The sequence below is a fragment of the Chelon labrosus genome (genome assembly GCF_963514085.1).
Source record: "Chelon labrosus genome assembly, chromosome: 2".
Lineage (NCBI taxonomy): Eukaryota > Metazoa > Chordata > Actinopteri > Mugiliformes > Mugilidae > Chelon > Chelon labrosus.
The window spans coordinates 8,807,197-8,829,180 of NC_140338.1; the positions used below are offsets into that span (position 1 = coordinate 8,807,197).

The 21,984-nt window shown below is 39.7% G+C and overlaps 1 protein-coding gene across 1 annotated transcript in view; it reads right to left on the reverse strand.

Annotated features, from left to right (window-relative positions):
- Positions 1-2,717: 2,717 nt before the first annotated feature.
- LOC311507629 (zinc finger protein GLIS2-like) overlaps positions 2,718-21,984 on the reverse strand; it is a 41,057-nt gene continuing 21,790 nt past the window's right edge. Inside the window, exons 4-7 of the mRNA XM_084572046.1 lie at positions 19,935-20,114; positions 18,234-18,367; positions 17,775-17,893; positions 2,718-5,434 (exon numbers count right to left, since the gene is read on the reverse strand). Coding sequence (XP_084428172.1) covers positions 4,767-5,434; positions 17,775-17,893; positions 18,234-18,367; positions 19,935-20,114 — 1,101 coding nt within the window. The 3' untranslated portion in view covers positions 2,718-4,766. The remainder of the gene's footprint in view (positions 5,435-17,774; positions 17,894-18,233; positions 18,368-19,934; positions 20,115-21,984) is intronic.

The window sequence follows — 21,984 nt, forward strand, 5'->3', positions numbered from 1 at the left end:
GTCAATCTACAGACGCCAGATGATGATAACAGCTAACTCCGGACTCAACGGGGAATACCACTAGCGTACTATAACAAAATATTGGTGAAATGAACGAGTTTCGTGGCAGATAATGTGTTATTTAGAGGCTGCGTTTCGGTGCCCCAGTCACTCCCACTAATTACACAAACGTTATATGGGTGAGTAAACGATCATATTTTATGCCAGAAATAAGGTCCAGGTTGTAAAAAACACTAGTTGCCCTTTAAAGATGCGGCACAGGCATTCCTTTCAGCTTTGTCTTTCTAGACAGCATTTCATTTCTAGACAGCATTTTCAGCTCAATTACAGTGGTATGTTTGGGCGTAATGACATCTACAATCCTCACTGACTGAATCACTAAGAACAAGGTGACCTTTGATTTTACAACAGCATCAGTAAGGATACTCCCAGCTCCAAGACAAAGTTTGGTTTTTAAAAGTTTAAGTGCACTTTAAGTAAAACGTCGGCTAATGTCCATCATCACAGAATCACAGTAGCTTCAGTAGAGTCAGAGTTGTCCTGAAAGACACTTCAACCGTTTGATCAGATCTGTTTAGAGATCATTGAAACCTTTCAAAATGTTTGTTGTTGAGTGGAGATTAGTAACAGGACTGTCCCAAAATATTCAAACATGGACATTTTCATATTGGTGATCCTTAAGGGTGTTTATGTCCCTGGAGAACTGATCAGGTTTTTATGATACTAGGTGATCCTTAGATAAAATGCTGAGTGTGGACAATATTCAAAGATTTACTGTAGCAGATTTTCTGAGGAAACTGACTTTGTCAATAATTAAATATTTATAGTCGTATCAACAACACTTTATTGCAGCTCTCTTGTGCTGTTAGCCTAGAAGCTAATCACAACTTGCCTTCCCACACAGTGTTTGTTGTGGAATTTTCCTCTGGAGTCTCTCTGTTGGGAACTGATTATGCCGGGCCAACCAGATCCTGTATGGGCGGGACTTAATGTGATGATGGACAAAAGAATAATAGTCATACACGTCATCTGAACCGCATTGTGTTAACTTTCCTTACAACAAAATGGCTGGCATTGAAGAAGAATGATATTTAGATTCCACTGCCACGTCGGTTGTAAAAGATATTAACAGTTACCAGTGATAAAGGTGTTTTTAGAGGACGTTTTCAACTTAAAAACTGAAGTGAAAGATTTTATCATGGCTGTCAGACTTGATACTTTCTCCCTTGTACAATTGTTTTTTTTATTGTTTTTGAACTATCACTACTGATCAGTGGATTTGAGTAAACATACATCATATAAACCATGGACAAATAAATTAAAATCCAGTTATCACAACTTACACACCCCAGAAGCATAAATTGAGGTTGTTACATTTTAATGCCGCAGTCTTTATGATTCCTCCTCCTTTATACAACAGCTCATAAACAGCAGCTAATCCGCAAATGACGAATTCGCCCCATAAACTATATAGTCCTACACATCCAGGACTCCCGTAGAATTGTTCCGATGTAGAATTATTTTGGAATTACAATCAGAACCTGCCAACTCCCGTGACATCCCCAAAAGTTCCTGCATATAACATTCAGCCTTAAAGGGGAACTACTGTTTTTTACAACCTGGGCCTTATTTCTGGCATAAAATACGATTGTTTACTCACCCATATAACTTTTGTGTAATTCGTAGTCGTTCGGGAGAAAATTAGATCAGTGTATATCCATATAGTGGGAGTGACTGGGGCACCGAAACGCAGCCTCTAAATAACGCATTACCTGCTGTGAAACTCGTTCATTTCACCAATATTTTGTTATGATACACCAGTACTATTCCCCGTTGAGTTACCTGTTATCATCATCCGGGATCTGTAGATTGACCTACAGACCCCAGATGATGTCATCATCTTAAGTAATTTGCTACTACTGTGGTTCATCCACAACCTCAGAATTGGAAAAATATTCGGCCATGTTGAAAAAAAACTAGCAGGTCAATCTACAGATCCCGGATGATGATAACAGCTAACTCTGGACTCACCAGGGAAAAAGCACTAGCGTACGATAACAAAATATTAGTGAAATGAACGAGTTTCGTGGCAGATAATGCGTTATGTAGAGGCTGCTTTTCGGTGCCCCAGTCACTCCCACTAATTACACAAACGTTATATGGGTGAGTAAACGATCATATTTTATGCCAGAAATAAGGTCCAGGTTGTAAAAAACAGTAGTTCCCTATTAAGGATGCGGCACAGGCATTCCAGCAGGATCTGCCTTTCAGCTTTGTCATTGTAGAAGGCATTTTCAGCGCAATTAAAGTGGTATGTTTGGGAGTTATGACATCTATCTATCTGTCTGTCTGTCTGTCTGTCTGTCTGTCTCCCTTTAGGAGTGTTGCTGTAGAGGTTTTAGCAAAAAAAAAAGACAGTAAAGGGCACGCTGAAGACAGAAATAGCTCTGTTGCAATAGTCCACAATGTGTGTTCTGTATACTGTATTTGTGTATATTTATAATGTAGTGTTTGGTTTGTCACTCAATTCGAATTTACTCTTAACAGTATCTTCTGGGATAACAAGTTTTATGGTGAAGTTAGAGAAATAAACACGTTCTTGCATAATTTGGCAAGTACAAATGCGGCACCTGCTTATTAAAAACATTTCACCCCTCCCCCACCGTCCCGCCACAAAGACACGGGCAGAAGAGATAGATTTTTCTTTCTTGTGTTTATTGACATAGAGTCATTGTCATAGTCATCAACGCTGGCGAAGTCCTTGGTAAGTGTTGTAGTAGCCCTGATGTACAAATCACATCTGCTGTCAGGTGGTTTCCAAAGTTTCCCCAAAATGTGATGAAAAGTTCATTTAATACACTTTGCTTCTGTGTAAATATTTTTCATAGGCTGTGCGATATCTCAGTTGAAACACAAGGCACTTGGACACCTCTGAAATACTGATTACAATACATGAATGTGCAAACAAGAATACAAGATACATCAGTACGGATTCTGGCCATAGGTGGCCATTGTCAAAAATTCCTCAGCAGAAATACTTGAGGGACTGCTTTTTAGCTATTATTTAGCTTCTTGTACAATTTCGTGTCTTACCATTCATCGGAAGCAAATGTGTACTTATTGCCTAATACACACCTTTGTCTACCTAGGTCCTACTTGAATCATGTCATGTATTTAAAAGGCAGGGCTGATCCGGTCGAGACCATTGTCCACAATTGATTAATAGGGAAAGGAATGAGCAAAGATAAATGTCAAGCAAAAGAGTTCACTTCAAACCTACATTCAGTTGCGTCAACACAGCTTTTTTTTTTTTCTTTCTTCGTGTGACGTGAAAAATCGAATGGACGTACACGCGGCTTTGTGTGGATTCTTATCGTTCATCACACACTGTAGTGGCGTGTTCGTGCCAAAGGACTTATGCATAGCTAAAGCAAACAACAGAGCAGCCCAGAGCCTCACTGAGATCAAGTAGTGAATCACTGAGCTAACTATGATGTAAATTATTGTGTGGCACTAGGCCTCAGGAGGCAAATTAAATAGTTTGTTGATTGAGCAGAACAAGGAAATCTTACAAATCCAATTAATCTCATGAAACCCTTCTGCAACTAGATGGCTGTGCAAAATCAATCATGCGATTCTCTTTTCAAGCACATAAGCAGTTTGTAAACGGTTTACCTACCCACTTTATGGTGTCAAATGTTCAAATGATGAATAGCTGTTAATGAAGGCTAAAATGTGTATCTTAAAATGCTGTGTATAGACTCTGTTCCCTACAGCTCCCCGTAACACTGCTTCCCCTCCGTCTTTGTTAATGAGTCCAAAATTGTGTCAATGGAGGCAGCCATTGGGGATTGTCAAGAATGAACTCTACAAGATGGTTAATGTGCCTGCTGTGTGATTGTCAGATGAAAAATGTTGAGCAGAAGATGAGTGGCTTGATGCATTTTAAGAGTCAGTTCACCCAGATCAGACATACCTCCTACTTTATGTGGTAGCCCAGTGATTCTGTCCAGCGCCATGCTATAGGCCCTTAGAACCTACCACTAGTACTTTGAGCTAAATGTGAACATGCCATTGATCAGCATAATACATAATATTTAAGCATTGTTAGCGTTCAGAAATCTGCTACCTACCACTGAAGAATAGCTGAGCTGAGAGAGTTTGGCAAAAATAAAACAAAGTACTGAATAACAGATTGAAGATCATCAGTGTCAAATAATTGACCCTCTGGTCCTGGAATGTCTGTACGAAAGATCATGGCAATCCAAGTTGTTTACATGTTTCAACCTGAAACAACCACGCAGCACTGTTGTCCTTCGCATTGCTAGAAATGTGCCAGTCCTGAACCAAGTTGCCCCTCTCACTGTAACATGGTACAAATAAAGCCGACTTTTGCAAAGTCATGAAATGAAAATGGATCTCCATGACTAGATACAGTACCGTACATGGTATGTTCGTTTTTCCTTTCTGATATGGGTGAACTGACATTATAAACTCTAAAAAAGCTCATGAGAAACGTGAGAAAGCCCAGTACTCAAAGAACTGGTTTTGTACAGTCATTATAAAGGCCTCTGTACTCAGTCACCTGACTTGTTGTTTAAAGGCAGGAATGACAGACGTATCTTTGGCTGTGATCACACATAGGCTACAAACACATATTTTCCACTACTGTTGCATCAAAACCAGACATATAGGAATGCATACCCATTTACAAGAGGAAAACACAAAGACACACTCCTGGCTCTATGCACTGCTGAGTACAGTTTCTAGCTGACAACAGCTGGTTTGAGGAGGAGTGCCCTTGAGGGAACAACCACCCAGGACAAGGGGTCACTTCGTCTGGCTGCCACCCCGGCAGACAAGTTCAACACTTCCTCCACCTCTCCTTCCTCGTCTTCCTCTTCGTCCACTGGCTCCTTCCCTGCCAACCGCCCCAGCCCTCCTAGAGCTCCCAGCCCCAGCATCGATGCGGCTGAAAGTCCGAAGTGCAACAGGGGGGAGTCGGAAAGGCCAAGTGGCTCCACGCCACTGCCTATTCCTCCACCTATGGAGAAGACAGGTGCTCCGTGGTGACTTAAGGCTCTGGCGTGGTAGAAAGCAGAGAGTGGCAAAGAGGTCCCGAGGCCCCCAAGGAGAGCTGCAGCAGTCCCAGGGATGATGACATGAGCCCTGCCTACAGGCGGCAGTTCAGGGGCACCGAGACCGAGCCCTGTCCCCAGCCTGCTGGAACTGCTTTGATCCTGGGCAACAAAGTGCCCATGGGCCTTGATGTGTTTCCGCAGAGAGCTGGGATCCGTGTAGCGCTTCAGGCAGCCTGCCATCTTGCAGTAGTAGGGCTTGTCCACGTAGTGGGTGCGAGTGTGCTTGAAGCGGTCGCTAGAGTTGGAGTAGCGCTTGCTGCATCCTTCATATGGGCAGATGTAGGGTTTTTCCCCTGGAAGAAGAGAAAACAGATGTTAGGGAGAGACAAAGAAAGGCGTTGTGACTTTTTTTCAGGTTAAATCTGAAAAAAATTGTGTTAGTTTCTGAGTTTTGTGGTTTATCTGTTTTCTTTTTTTATTAGCTGCAGCGTCTTAGAGTTGTCTCTAATTTGTTTATCCATTCATGCACAGTCCTTTCTTCACTGATTCACGCTTCAGGCACCCACTGCGAGCTTCTAAGAGAGTTATGCGTAATGCTTTACAAGGTAAAGAAGAAAATCTTGTAGACTGTGCAAGGGATAAACCCAGTAGTGACAGGTCTTAGAGAGCTATGTTTATACTCACAGAACCCGAGGTTATTGGAAATAACTTTGTCTCTGTGGGTCAAGCACCAAAACAGCTGGATACAGTTCCATAACCAATAATTGAACTTGCTGTAAGACACTAAAATTTTAACATTCATATTCTCAAACTCCATGCCACCAGTATGTTATGCAAGAAATTCCTTATTAGATGTTTGTCATCTTAGCTTGAAAGTGCTTTCAAAAGCTGGGAAATACTTCTCCTGACAAGCAAACTAATTTGCAAATGAATATTTCAAGTAATAAACAAACCCCCCACAAAAGTAACTAAATGGAAGGAATAAAAGATTGTTTTGACATCTGAAATACAGTGAAAAATGCAAATCAAATACACAAAAACGAATAATAAACCACAATAGAAGACTGTGACAATAATAACAGATGGAGTGGGTGTAGCAGTCTTCTCTTAATATGGTCTATACACTCCATCGACACACAATATATTTGCCTTAGGCTGTATGCAAACTATTATTATATTTTGTATAGGGGTGTGGAAAGGCTGGTCCTGAAGTGCACATCAAGCAGATCCTGTTTTTGTTGCAGTGTCCTGCTCATTGTTGACTTTCATGATTTCAGCAAGTAGTTGGTGGTCTTGTTAGGAAAGTGTATACAGTTACAAAAGATATATAAGGTAAGGACACATATCTCTGAGGGATCATCTCTTTTATCTTCTGTTTCTCAAGAAAATGACAACATTTCTGTCAGAATGATCAGTTACATGACCAATGCAGGCTAAGGGCTGTTGGCTATGAGCGGTAACTCAGTTCTGAGGAACCTGCATTTATGCAACCATGCAATCAGGCATAACATAATGACATAATATGTTGGAGGATTGAGGAGAAGAACATCTATGTGTGATGTGCATACACCGATCAGGCGTAACATTATGACCACCTTCCTAATATTGTGTCGGTCTACCTTGTTGCCTCCAAAACAGTTGTGACTCATCAGAGAATGGACATGGGCCTTCTGAGGGTGTCCTGTGGTGTCTGGCTACAAAATGTTGTCAATAGGGGCCTTTAGGTAATATGGGTTGAGGGGAGGGGCCTCTGTGGATCATCCCAGGGGGTAACTGGTCTGGTCTAGGTGGGTGCTACATGTCTAAGTAACATCCACACAGATACCAGATCCAAATGTTTCCCAGCAGAACACTGAATTGTCACAAGATGGTCAATGTTATTTACTTCTCCTGTCAGTGGTTTTAATGTTGTGGCTGATTGGTGTAAATCACCTCCAAAATCAACAAGTCACCCGTTGCCAGTCTGGGGACAACTGTAATACTGGGGGGAGCTTTTTTTAAAGCTGACATCAAACTGGAAATAGCAAAATCATATACAACCAAAAACAAACAAGGGCAGATGGACTTTTATTGAAGAAACATCTTATTGGAGAAATTCAATAGATTTCAGAAGATTTCAGACCTTTTTTTTGTGGATATTCTATGATCTGGATGTCTGAGAATCTTCACAGACATATAAATGACAGAAACTTCTGGAAATGTTTAAGCCAATTCACACAAAGGAAGTTAAGTTGAAATGAAGATAATTGATGACTGTCTTGAATAAAAGACTTGTTCTGAGGAACTAAACCTGGAACAAAGCAGCTTGTCTCTTTTTACACTGACAGGCGACATTTTTATCTTTAGTAGAATAGAATAGACGCTTTATTGTCATTGTATGACAATACAACGGAATTTCGTTTGGCAACATCTCTTGTAGCAGTTACATGTCACAGGCATAGAGAAAGAGAATTAAAGGTAATACAAGTAGAAATAAAGGTAATACAAGTCATGAGGGCAGAATGTGAGATAAAAAATACGTTGACAGATTTATTCTTATCTTAGTATTCTTAGTGTTCTGTTTGTCTCTCAGTCTCTCAGTTTATCCAGAAGAGCAAGAGTTAAATGAGGTAATGCTATATGTACTGCCTAACCCTCAAACTTGGATATCTGAAACAAAGCAAAGCAGGACGTGTTTGACAGTTTGTTACATGTGTGGCAGCTCTTGCCAAAGCATCTTTTGTAAATGGGCTGGGACATTCTTAACAGTCTTCAGTCGTTACACCCTTTACAATAACATCGTGCTGTCTCACATGTCATTGAAGTCAAATCATGTTAAAGTAGTAAGCATTACAATAACAGTATCCTTCAGGGAAATGCAGAAGCCTCCACTGGCTGCAAAACCAGTACAACAGTGCCCTGCTGCTTGGGTTTGATGTTGAAGCCGGTGATCAGCGTCATGTCTCTCCGCGCATGTTCCGCTGGAGCTTGGCCTCCAGTTTCCTCCTGTACGCGACCTTAAACTCCCTCAACTTTACTTTGAGTCGCCACTGTATCCTCTTCAACTCATCTCTGTCTCCACATATGAAGGCCTGCTTCTTCTTGTTCAGCAGATCCTTCATCTGGCTGGTGATCCAGCGCTTGTTGTTAGGATGACAGCGGACAGTCCTTGTTGGGATTGCCGTACCCTCACAGAAGTTGATATAGTCCGCGATACAGGCTATGTCTATGTCATTCCCGTGGGGCCGGCCGAGCACGTTCCAGTTGATGGCCGCGAAGCAGAGTGTCGCTAGCCTCCTGATTCCACCTCCTACGTACTCAGGTTTTAACAGCACCAGCTTGTGATGTGACCATGCCAGCGGAGGCAGGGCAGTGGCACTGTATGCATCTTTTGAAATGCAACGCTTTGCATCGTGAGGGAACTTGTCAGGAGGGTGATTTCAGTGAGAGGGTAAGCATCCATTTTGTTGGTTTGAAAGAGAGACCACTGCCCTTTATTCAGGATTTGATGAACCCCAAATTAAATGTGATAAACTGAATCCGCCGGTTGTAAGGAATACATTTATGTTTTTATTACTACTAAAGCATCCACAGGCGTAGAACTGGTAAACTGTATACGATGATGATTACAGGCAGACTCATTGCAGACACTGATGTACGCAATGCTCTTTAATTTGTGGCTTAAGAAGAAATCTTTGTGTTATTTGAGGGGGCTTCCAGGGACCTCTGCGAGGACCTTATAAGATGTCAGCGCAAGTGGTTGAAGCGGACCGGCACTCCTCTAGTTGCGGTAGTTTCCTGTGGGTTTTACATTAATTTGTGTGCTACTGTGTGCTTTTATTGTCTATACTGTAGGTTAGACATCTGGCAGTGTATCAATCCTATTTCAGCCGTCATGTGTTGAGTCAAAGAAATCTGCCTGGGCCTTCACAATTAAACCTGCAGGCGGCTGAAGCTTGGAAAAAACTGTCAATGCCGCTGTTCTTCTAACCCAGGGGTGTCAAACTCATTTTAGTTCAGGGGCCACATACAGCCCAGTTTGATATCAAGGGGGCCAGAACAATAACACGATAGCGTATTTACCTACGAAAGAGCGCAGTGTTTGGAATAACGCCGTTTAAAAGAACGGCGTTAGGTAACGACGTTATTTTTTCAGTAACGGGGTAATCTAACTAATTACTTTTCCCGTCGTTACAACGCCGTTAATGTTACTGGACGTTAAATGCGGTGCGTTACTATGCATTGATTGAATAAACTGTGTAATCCGAACGCACCCCTGGCTCACCGCTAGTGAGGAGGTGGGTTAATAACGAGGTAAGCGATTATGATTGGCTAAGGCAGAGTCATGTTTCATGGTAGCCAATCAGAGCCAGTGTTTTTACACAAATGCCAGCACACGCGCCATACACACATACAATAGCGAAACAGAGACTCGATGAAGCAACAGAGACGGCGAGTCAGGAGCAATCCGATGAAAAGTTGGCATTTTCAAGGTGGAGATATAAGCACTACATCAATAAATAAAAAAATTCATTGTGGTCAAAGGGAGGAACGTGCATGTAAGCAACTCTAATTTAAGCATCACACAACGACACGCATCTACAAAGCTAGTGGCCAAAAACACCTATACCTCCACCACAGATGATAGCTCGCCGTCTAAACCCTATCGAAATATAAATATATATATATATATATATATAAATATAATATAAATATAAATATAAAAAATATATATATAAATATCGAAAGTTATGTACAAACACCTGTCTGTTCTACCCATTTCAACTGACTTGTGAAAACTGCTCAGAAAAATCCAAATTCTTTGACATATAGCAACTTTTTTTTTTTAACAGTAACGCAAATAGTTACTTTCCCTGGTAACGAGTTACTTTTATTGTAGAGTAATTCAGTTACTAACTCAGTTACTTTTTGGAACAAGTAGTGAGTAACTATAACTAATTACTTTTTTAAAGTAACGTTCCCAACACTGAAAGAGAGTGGCAATGAATATTATGTATTATGCTGATCAATGGCATGTTCACATTTAGCTCAAAGTACTAGTGGTAGGTTCTAAGGGCCTATAGCATGGCGCTGGACAGAATCACTGGGCTACCACATAAAGTAGGAGGTATGTGAGATCTGGGTGAACTGACTCTTTAAAATGCATCAAGCCACTCATCTTCTGCTCAACATTTTTCATCTGACAATCACACAGCAGGCACATTAACCATCTTGTAGAGTTCATTCTTGACAATCCCCAGTGGCTGCCTCCATTGACACAATTTTGGACTCATTAACAAAGACGGAGGGGAAGCAGTGTTACGGGGAGCTGTAGGGAACAGAGTCTATACACAGCATTTTAATATACACATTTTAGCCTTCATTAACAGCTATCCATCATTTGAACATTTGACACAATAAAGTGGGTAGGTAAACCGTTTACAAACTGCTTATGTGCTTGTAAAGAGAATCGTGTGATTGATTTTGCACAGCCATCTAGTTGCAGAAGGGTTTCATGAGATTAATTGGATTTTTAAGATTTCATTCTGCTCAATCAACAAACTATTTAATTTGCCTCCTGAGGCCTAGTGCCACACAATAATTTACATCATAGTTAGCTCAGTGATTCACTACTTAATCTCAGTGAGTATCTGGGCTGCTCTGTTGTTTGCTTTAGCTATGCATAAGTCCTTTGGCATGAACACGCCGCTACAGTGTGTGATGAACGATAAGAATCCACACAAAGCCACGTGTACGTCCATTCGATTTTTCACGTCACAAGAAGAAAGAAAAAAGGTATCTGAAATTCAATTTTTGTTCATCATTTTGCTTACCTTTCACACATACTGTGAAAAATGCAAATCAAATACACAAAAACGAATAATAAACCACAATAGAAGACTGTGACAATAATAACAGATGGACTGGGTGTAGCAGTCTTCTCTTAATATGGTCTATACACTCCATTGAGACACAATATATTTGCCTTAGGCTGTATGCAAACTATTATTACATTTTGTATAGGGGTGTGCAAAGGCTGGTCCTGAAGTGCACATCAAGCAGATCCTGTTTTTGTTGCAGTGTCCTGCTCATTGTTGACTTTTATGATTTCAGCAAGTAGTTGGTGGTCTTCTTAGGAAAGCGTATACAGTTACAAAAAATATATAAGGTAAGGACACATATCTCTGAGGGATTATCTCTTTTATCTTCTGTTTCTCAAGAAAATGACATTTCTGTCAGAATGATCAGTTACATGACCAATGCAGGCTAAGGGCTGTTGGCTATGAGCGGTAACTCAGTTCTGAGGAACCTGCATTTATGCAACCATGCAATAAGGCATAACATAATGAAATAATATGTTGGAGGATTGAGGAGAAGAACATCTATGTGTGATGTGAAAACACCGATCAGGCGTAACATTATGACCACCTTCCTAATGTTGTGTCGGTCTACCTTGTTGCCTCCAAAACAGTTGTGACTCATCAGAGAACAGACATGGGCCTTCTGAGGGTGTCCTGTGGTGTCTGGCTACAAAATGTTGTCAATAGGGGCCTTTAGGTAATATGGGTTGAGGGGAGGGGCCTCTGTGGATCATCCCAGGGGGTAACTGGTCTGGTTGGTGCTACATGTCTAAGTAACATCCACACAGATACCAGGTCCAAATGTTTCCCAGCAGAACATTGAATTGTAACAAGATGGTGAGTGTTATTTACTTCTCCTGTCAGTGGTTTTAATGTTGTGGCTGATTGGTGTAAATCACCTCCAAAATCAACTAGTCACCCGTTGCCAGTCTGGGGACAACTGTAATACTAGGGGGAGCTTTTTTTAAAGCTGACATCAAACTGGAAATAGCAAAATCATATACAACCAAAAACAAACAAGAGCAGGTGGACTTTTATTGAAGAAACATCTTACTGGAGAAATTCAATAGATTTCAGAAGATTTCAGACCTTTTTTTGTGTGGATATTCTATGATCTGGATGTCTGAAAACCTTCACAGACATATAAATGACAGAAACTTCTAAAAATGTTTAAGCTAATTCACGCAAAGGAAGTTAAGTTGTTATGAAGATGATTGATGATTGTCTTGAATAAAAGACGTGTTCTGAGGAACTAAACCTGGAACAAAGCAGCTTGTCTCTTGATCATGAGGGCGGAATGTGAGATAAAAAAATACGTTGACAGATTTATTCTAACAAAGCAAGACAGGACATGTTTGACAGTTTGTTACATGTGTGGCAGCTCTTGCCAACGCATCTTTTGTAAAATTAAAATGGGCTGGGACATTCTTATCAGTCTTCAATCGTTACACCCTTTACAATAACATCGTGCTGTCTCACATGTCATTGAAGTCAAATCATGTCAAATTAGTAAGCATTGCTCCTGTAACAGTATCCTTCAGGGAAATGCAGCCTCCACTTCCTGCAAAACCAGTACAACAGTGCCCTGCTGCTTGGCTTTGATGTTGAAGCCAGTGACCAGAGTCATGCCTCTCTGCGCATGTTCCGCTGGAGCTTGGCCTCCAGCTTCCTCCTGTAGGCGACCTTAAACTCCCTCAACTTTACTTTGAGTCGCCACTGTATCCTCTTCAACTCATCTCTGTCTCCACATATGAAGACCTGCTTCTTCTTGTTCAGCAGATCCTTCATCTGGCTGGTGATCCAGGGCTTGTTGTTAGGATGACAGCGGACAGTCCTTGTTGGGATTGCCGTACCCTCACAGAAGTTGATATAGTCCGCGATACAGGCTATGTCTATGTCATTCCCGTGGGGCCGGCCGAGCACGTTCCAGTTGATGGCCGCGAAGCAGAGTGTCGCTAGCCTCCTGACTCCACCTCCTACGTACTCAGGTGTTAACAGCACCAGCTTGTGATGTGACCATGCCAGCGGAGGCAGGGCAGTGGCACTGTATGCATCTTTTGAAATGCAACGCTTTGCATCGTGAGGGAACTTGTCAGGAGGGTGATTTCAGTGAGAGGGTAAGCATCCATTTTGTTGGTTTGAAAGAGAGACCACTGCCCTTTATTCAGGATTTGATGAACCCCAAATTAAATGTGATGAACTGAATCCGCCGGTTGTAAGGAATACATTTATGTTTTTATTACTACTAAAGCATCCACAGGCGTAGAACTGGTAAACTGTATACGATGATGATTACAGGCAGACTCATTGCAGACACTGATGTACGCAATGCTCTTTAATTTGTGGCTTAAGAAGAAATCTTTGTGTTATTTGAGGGGGCTTCCAGGGACCTCTGCGAGGACCTTATAAGATGTCAGCGCAAGTGGTTGAAGCGGACCGGTACTCCTTGTAGCACCCTATAATGTAATAATTTCCTGATAATGTAATAACGCCTGAAAATGTAATAAAATTTGCACTTAACTCGGTCGAAAATGTAATAAAACCCAATAATGTAATAACTTAACCAATAATGTAATAAAATATCCTGACTGATATTGTAATAACATTTTTACCGATAATGTAATACCTTATTACATTATTGGGAATTTATTACATTTTCAGGATTTATTTTTTTTTCTCAAAACTGATTATGTAATACTTGACAGATAATGTAATATATATGTTCATTTTCAGTCCAGAGTTCTACATTTTGTGTTTTGCAGGGTTGGGTAGTAATGGATTACATGTAATCTGGATTACGTAATCAGATTACAAAAATCAAGTAACTCTAATCAACCCAGATTACAATACAAAAATTGTGTAATCAGATTACAGTTACATTGTTGGGGATTACCTGATTACATTTTATCATGCAAACAATGCAACTTGTTTATGACAGCCTGGGCATGAAAAAATCCAAATATGTTGTAAAAAGAACATGTTCACTTTTGTTCTATGATATGTTTACAGACTTATTTACAGACTTATTTTGAGATTTTGAAAGACATGTTGTGGATATGTTATGAGAAATGTTCAGAAAGAGAAATATGAGAAAAGATAGAAAAATGTTTTAGGAATGTTTTTAGTTGTAAACATTCAGTATGATGTGAGAAAAGAGTTAAACAGGTTGATATGAGGATATGGTCTGAAAAATGGATATGTTCAGAGTAAAGAAAGTACTTAGTAATAAATCTAAAGTTTTTAGTTAATACAGTTTTTAGTTCATTCACAAAGGAATGCTTTCTCAGCTTTACTGAGAACAAAAAGTTTTCTTAGATGTAATGAAATAATAAAGAGGAAAATAAAAAGAGAATTCATTGTTCAATTCTGTGACGGTGTCTTTTACTTAAGGTGCATATTTATTGAAGTAATCTAAAAGTAATCAGATTACGTTACATGTTTTTGGTAATCCAACTGATTACGTTACTGATTACAAAAATTGCCATGTAATTTGTAGTCAGTAATGGATTACATTTCAAAGTAATCTGACCCAACCCTGGTGTTTTGAGAATCTAAGAATGTTATATACACCGGATTTGAAACAACACAAAGACTATTGGGTTAAATTGCAGACCTTGAGTAGCATACAGCCATATGCACATGTGCAGATATGCAGGGACATGCAACTACATCCTGGTCTCACTGAGAGTGTGATGGACTTACCTCCTTGGGAGACCAGAATTCCAGCTCAGATAAGCTTCTGAGCAGCACTGGAGACCCCAGGTAACTCTTCCCTAAACAAATCACTACCTCATGAAAACAACCACAAACCAACAAAACAACTTTCAGTAACACTTCATTTGAAGAGGGTATACATAAGCATCCATAACACCTACATACACATTACATGACACCTGACATAAACATAGGCCTACATATCCACTCATGAATGGTTATTATATCACTTTCAATGTCAAATTGACATCTTACTCTATGTCAAGTGACATAGTGGTCAGCTGACATACTGTCATACTTATAGTATATTATGAGATTTACTTGTATAAATAAAGATTAAGTAAAAATCAAAATGACAGAACTTCATGACAATTGACATGGTCATTTTGCATGTTCCTCATCTATATACAGTTCTGGAAAAAATTCCAGTGTTTGTTCGATTCCAACACTAGCCTCCTCATTCTACTTACTGAGACACTGATCAGGTGATCACCTGAACCAAATCTTATTTTATGAGGAAGATTATAAAAAACCACTGCTGTGATTAAAGATTGAGATTATCCCACCAATAATGATTTCTAAACTCTTCCTAAGTTAAAATATTAGTGTTGTGTTGTTTAAGAAATGTTTTCTTTGCATTATTCGAGGTTTGAAAACACTGCATCCTTTTTGTTATTTTGTCATTTTCTGCCAATAAATGCTCTAAATGGCAATATTGTAATTTCAAATTTGAGAGAAATGTTGTCAGCACTTTATAGAATGAAACAAAAATGTTCATTTTAATAAATACATAGCAAAACCAGCAAAACTGATCATTTTGCAGTGGTCTCTTATTTTTTTCCAGAGCTGTATATATATAAAGGCAGGAATTTCTGACTGTCTGTATGTGGCTCAATTATCTTGAGAACTGGGCACTGCTGTATGAAGTTGAAATTTAGCAGGTGATTGCACAGGAGAAACAATTCTAGAAATATACTAGTCACATAGTAAGGTGACCAGATTTCTTAAGTGCTGTGTTCACGGCCCCATAGTATCATATACAGAGAGAACGCTTCATTGCTGCTGGACATATTTTCAGCTAGCCACCACTGTTCTCCCTTGCAGGCCCTCTATTGGCCAGGATGCCGGCGTCTGAAATTAACATATGAAAAGCATCATTTTTATAACGAAACTAGTGACTGTATAATGGAAAATCCGATATAAACATGTTACTGACATTACCAGCAGATAGCGTTGCAGAACACATCAATAAAACGGGATTTAAATCCTTAATCTTAGAAACAACATACAACTTCAGAAACCCTGTATAGACCCCAAAAAGGAGTATAACTATGTCAGTTGTGTTTTGTCATTTTGATGCTGACATTTTTACTTAATCTTTATTTATAAATCTCATAATATACTATAAGTATGACAGTATGTCAGCTGACCACTATGTCACTTGACATAGAGTAAGATGTCAATTTGACACTGAAAGTGATATAATAACCATTTATGAGTGGATATGTAGGCCTATGTTTATGTCAGGTGTCATGTAATGTGTATGTAGGTGTTATGGATGCTTATGTATACCCTCTTCAAATGAAGTGTTACTGAAAGTTGTTTTGTTGGTTTGTGGTTGTTTTCATGAGGTAGTGATTTGTTTAGGGAAGAGTTACCTGGGGTCTCCAGTGCTGCTCAGAAGCTTATCTGAGCTGGAATTCTGGTCTCCCAAGGAGGTAAGTCCATCACCCTCTCAGTAAGACCAGGATGTAGTTGCATCTGCGTATCTGCACATGTGCATATGGCTGTATGCTACTCAAGGTCTGCAATTTAACCCAATAGTCTTTGTGTTGTTTCAAATCCGGTGTATATAACATTCTTAGATTCTCAAAACACAAAATGTAGAACTCTGGACTGAAAATGAACATATATATTACATTATCTGTCAAGTATTACATAATCAGTTTTGAGAAAAAAAGAAAAATCCTGAAAATGTAATAAATTCCCAATAATGTAATAAGGTATTACATTATCGGTAAAAATGTTATTACAATATCAGTCAGGATATTTTATTACATTATTGGTTAAGTTATTACATTATTGGGTTTTATTACATTTTCGATCGAGTTAAGTGCAAATTTTATTACATTTTCAGGCGTTATTACATTATCAGGAAATTATTACATTATAGGGTGCTACACTTCCTCTAGTTGCGGTAGTTCCCTGTGGGGTTTACATTAATTTGTGTGCTACTGCGTGCTTTTATTGTCTATACTGTAGGTTAGACTTCTGGCAGTGTATCAATCATATTTCAGCCGTCATGTGTTGAGTCAAAGAAATCTGCCTTGGCCTTCACAATTAAACCTGCAGGCTGCTGAAGCTTGGAAAACACTGTCAATGCAGCTGTTCTTCTAACCAATTAGGCCTTCTCCGTGGCATCTGGTTGGAGCTAGCCAAGCTAGCGGTTCATGTTCATCCGTTGCAAGCTGCACAGGCAAATCGTCCCCATTGACGTTCTGATAGCTCCGTTTTGAACCCATGATGGCAGAAGGTGGAAAGGCAATTCGGTTTGGTTGCAGATCTTCTTAGAAAGACATTTTCACGGCGGACTTTGAAGGAAAAGCTGAATATTGTGAGGAAAGGCCGCCCAATCCTGGAGCTAGCTAGCCTGACCCAGCCGGGAAAACTTTCAAGACAGCGACTATGAGCGCTACCCTTGGTTGACAGGCTCTGAGGAGAACTCTACATTGTTTCTTAAGTTCTGGTGAGTAAAATTAGTGACGTCTTTTGTGTATATTTTCGACATTGATGCTTCTGCTGGATTTGACGTGCAGTACATGGCGAAGCTGTGGCTGCGGTGAGTGAGAGAGGACAGGATTGCTCTGTCAGTGAGTTTCTTGCTTTAGTAAAGGCTTTCATCTGGCTATATGAGATTCCCTTCTGTGATGCAACGTCCTGATTTTTTGCGTATCCGTATGATGTTGATTGTTTCTATAGCTGTGGTGTCATAATGATCGTATTAAGACGCGTTTTATGTAAGGTTGGAGGCCTAGGTTGAAAATGCACGGCCCGCCACTTTGAATATTTGTTACGGAGGAGTGAACAAACCAGTCCCGCAAACATATATATATTTAGAGATATAAATAGATCACCTCACCTGTGTGTGAGCGGGTGTGTATCTTCAGGTTCTCCAGGCGAGAGAAACTCTTGTTACAGGTGGGACAGTGGTGGGGCTTCTCATTGGTGTGCGTGCGGATGTGAATCAGCATTTTATACCTGTAGTTACAACCACACACACATATAGGATTTGTTAACTAAAGACATGGCTACTAATATTAGTATTTGTATTACCTGACAAGGTGGCTAAGAGATATTACCAGACAAATACTAATGTAATGCTTACTTAATGCTTAATTAAAACATGGCTTGTAGTGATTCAGTGCATGCTATGGGAGGACGTCATACATACTACACACCTTCACACACGCACACACAACCACAGTTCCCTTAAGTCAGCGTGAGCCTGTCCATTTACAACTTGTGTAAACAACACGGGAGTCACCTGTCCCAACCAGGACATCATAATTTCACCGATAACAGCTTGTATGCACAACACCTTGCATTGAATCCCCTCCCGTTCCGAGCACAGCCTTCCCACTGGCAGCAGTAGCCGGAATCTTTTTCGGGTTTTACGTGGAAGTCGTTGATATGATCCACGAGATCCTGCAGTGAGTCAAACAATAGGTGGCACTGGAAGACGGAGAAGAAGAGAGATCGTAAAAGACTTCGCACGAAGACGTATTGTTTGTTTTACTTAATAGTTTCTTTACTTGTGAAATAGTTTTATGTTTTCTTGGAGCCATCAAAACCGTTTTATAACACCATACAAACTTAAGAGCTAGTTTTGTTGCTATTAACTGATTGATCTTATGGATACACAGAACATAATTCAAGGAATAACATGTCATACGTGTTAAAAAGGACAAGTTTGCATTCCAACACGCTCCCAAGATGTTATCAAAAAATGTACTTTTATTTATTTATTTATTTATTTGATAAGGACAGTGCACATTAATGAACATCTATTCAGACAGCAATAGACGTAAATATACCGGATCATAGCAACAATGCTAATTTGATCCACAGCCCCTGGGCAGTTCACACAAGAACATGATGAGACAATTAATCACAATAAGAGCACCTCACAAGACAGTAAATTATTAAGAAGATAAAAGGCAATGGTTACAAGACTGGTTTGCTCTGCTTGCGGTTAGTTTGGAAGGTTGGTAATGTGTGACACTCCTTTATGGAGAGTGGAAGAATGTTCCAGATTTTAATGGTCTTTACAGAAAGAACCTCTTGTCCCCTCTAGAGGTGTGAGAACTTTTTTTAAGAAAGTCAGACACGAGAGGTGGGGCAAGTCCATGTAACACCTTGTACATCAAACAAGCAAGATTTTTTAAATTCTCAAGGCTCAGTAAGTTGTGCTTTTTTGAGATGTTACAAACGTGAAATGACATTGGTTTTCTATTACTCAAGTCAAGACAAAACTGTTAAAAAAAAAAAAAATCAGTCATTTACAAGAGTCTCTAGTTGCACAGTCTGCTTCATATAGACACTATTATTAAACACTAGACTTGACTGGCAAGCTTGGATAACTTCTCACAATCTCTTTGTACTCGACTCTTCCTCATTTTTTTTAAATCATGTTCGTTAACTCACGTAGCTTCTATATTGTCGAGCATCCTATATTGATGAACAAGTTGGATCACAAGTCACATTTAGATTATTAGCTCAATTTTTTTCCTCAATCTACACCCCAAAGATACTAAAAGCAGCATATCCTTACATTTTATACATTAGCAAGAGATTTTTTTGTTGTTGATGTAATTTGTGTATTTATTTATTGCCTAATAAATGATTTCAATTAGTATGTATCTGTAATTTTTTTACAATTATTGCAATACTAAGACATTTTTGAGTATAATATCTTTTTGTTGTCTCTAAAAAAAAAAAGTTCTGCAATTTCCCCATTGTGGGACAAATAAAGGTTTTCTTATTCTTCTTATTCTTATTCTTTTACTGAGACTCAATTGTGTTTATATAGTTTGTTCTCAGCACCCCCTAGTGGTCAGAGTGTTAGTTGCAGTCTATTACACTGGGCTCTCTATGATTTTCTTTTATTTCAATGCTCAGCTGAGGTTTTAATTTTTATCTTATGTGGCAAATAATTGTGAAGCTCAAGCTCAAACAAATGAAATTATTAAATGGGATTTATATGCAATAAATATAAACCTGTGAAGCCAGTCATATGTACCTTCATCCAACGGCAGGCCAGCTGACCATCCAGCGACGGCTCTGGGGAAACCGGCTTCTCTCTGTTGTGACCAATAAACATGGAGGAGGGAAAGCTGTAGCCCCTCGGTGGACTTCTAATCGGGAGATAAAATGGATAACCCTGCGGAGAAGCTCTGCCTTCCACAACCCGATGATGATCCTGAAAGACAGGGAGGATGGAGAGAAAAGGAACAAAGGTCACAATCTAATACTTTAACCATGTCATAATATTCATGTAATTGTGGCTGAGCTTCCTGTCTAAACAACAGGCAGACAGTAAAATATTTATATTTGTTCTTCAAGTGGTACTAATCCGTGTTATGAAAGATTTTTCGAGTCCAGTCCTGGCATTGAAGAGGACATTTGAGGGTAACAAGACTGTTGTTAGTTTGTTTTGTTGATTCAAGAAAATAAAAAAAATAAAAAATATATTTTGCATGCCAGCATCAGCCCTGTTACAGTGTAAAAAAGAAAAAGAAAAAAAGAAGTAGGCCCAGTACTGAACCCTGTGGAATCTCAGATTTAACGTAAAATGTGGAATGACTTATCGGAGGTAACAGGGGAAGGTAATACCATTAAAAAGAATAATTATCACAGTGGAATCTATTGCTCCTGCACTAAGAAAAAATAAAAACAAAAACAACTTTGTACTTTGTACTCTATATTTATTGATGAAATGATGAAATCTATGTGTATCAAAAACTAGAATGGAGCTGAAGTTCTGGATGTTTAAAGTTATAATGGCCGTTCACACTAAATGAAAATATTATGCACAAAAATATTCCACATTTGAGACCGTTTACAAAAGGTACTTTCTGAGCTAAATGATCAGCCTGAGCCGAGCGAGGACATTTGGTGCTCTGACACGTGAATCTGTGTGTTTGATGTTTTACCATTCAAGCGTGGCTAGAATTTGATTTGTTCAGTCACTGGATGTCTGTGTGCGCTGTGTGCAGACACAGCACGGACAAATTAGATTCACTCCCCGCGTCCCAATTCAATTCAGTCCTCGCTGAAGAAGAGTGGAGCGCATTCACCCACAATCAGTCCCTGCCTGGATTATTCTGAGAACACTGTGGTCACAGCAATACACAAGATTAACTGATTACGCGAACACACACACACCTACACACAACAATTTCCCCTGAAATGCATTTTTTTATGAAACACAAGAGGTCTTTTCTTTCAATCCCCTGACGGTGGGACACACTGACCAAGTTTTTCTCCTGAAAACAAAAGATTGGATCAGATTGCAGCAGTGAAGCATCAGTACAGGAGAGATGCACAAAGATGTGTTCTGTACATGAATGATACACATTTAAGTGAAATCGTCAGAAACGCACTCCTTTGGGTATCAAACTGATTTTAGTTCAGGGGCCAAATACAGCCCAATTTGATCTCAAAGGGGCAAGAGGCGGGGTACACCCTGGACAGGTCGCAGGGCTAACATAGTGAGACAGACAACCATTCACACTCATGGTCAATTTAGAATCACCAGTGAACGTAACGAGCATGTCTTTGGACGGTGGATGGAAGCCGGAGTACCCGGAGAGAACCCACGCAGACACAGGGAGAACAAACTCCACACAGAAAGGCCCCAGAAGGAATCGAACCCAGAACCTTCTTGCTGTGAGGCATCAGTGCTAACCACCACATCACTGTGCCAAAGAAAAATAAGTGCAATTTCGGCACATTGCTGCCATCTACAGTTGAGTTCTGGATCCACAATGTCCACAACTCTGACTAAAACAGTTGTGCAGGTGGAACATTTTGGAATCACAGTTACTTTTATTTAAAAATTGCAGATTTGTATTGTACACATATAGCTATCAGCTACTTATCTTGTGCTGCTGGGAGGATTTGGTTGTAGTTGGACAGACGCACACTGCTGTTTCCAGTCTTTACACAAACACGCCCTAATCAACTGTTTACTTTACTTATACAACTCTCCGTTCAGTAAGCTCATACAAGAAAGTAAATAAAATGTTGCAACGAATTGCCAAGAGGATGATATTATACAATTTTATAAA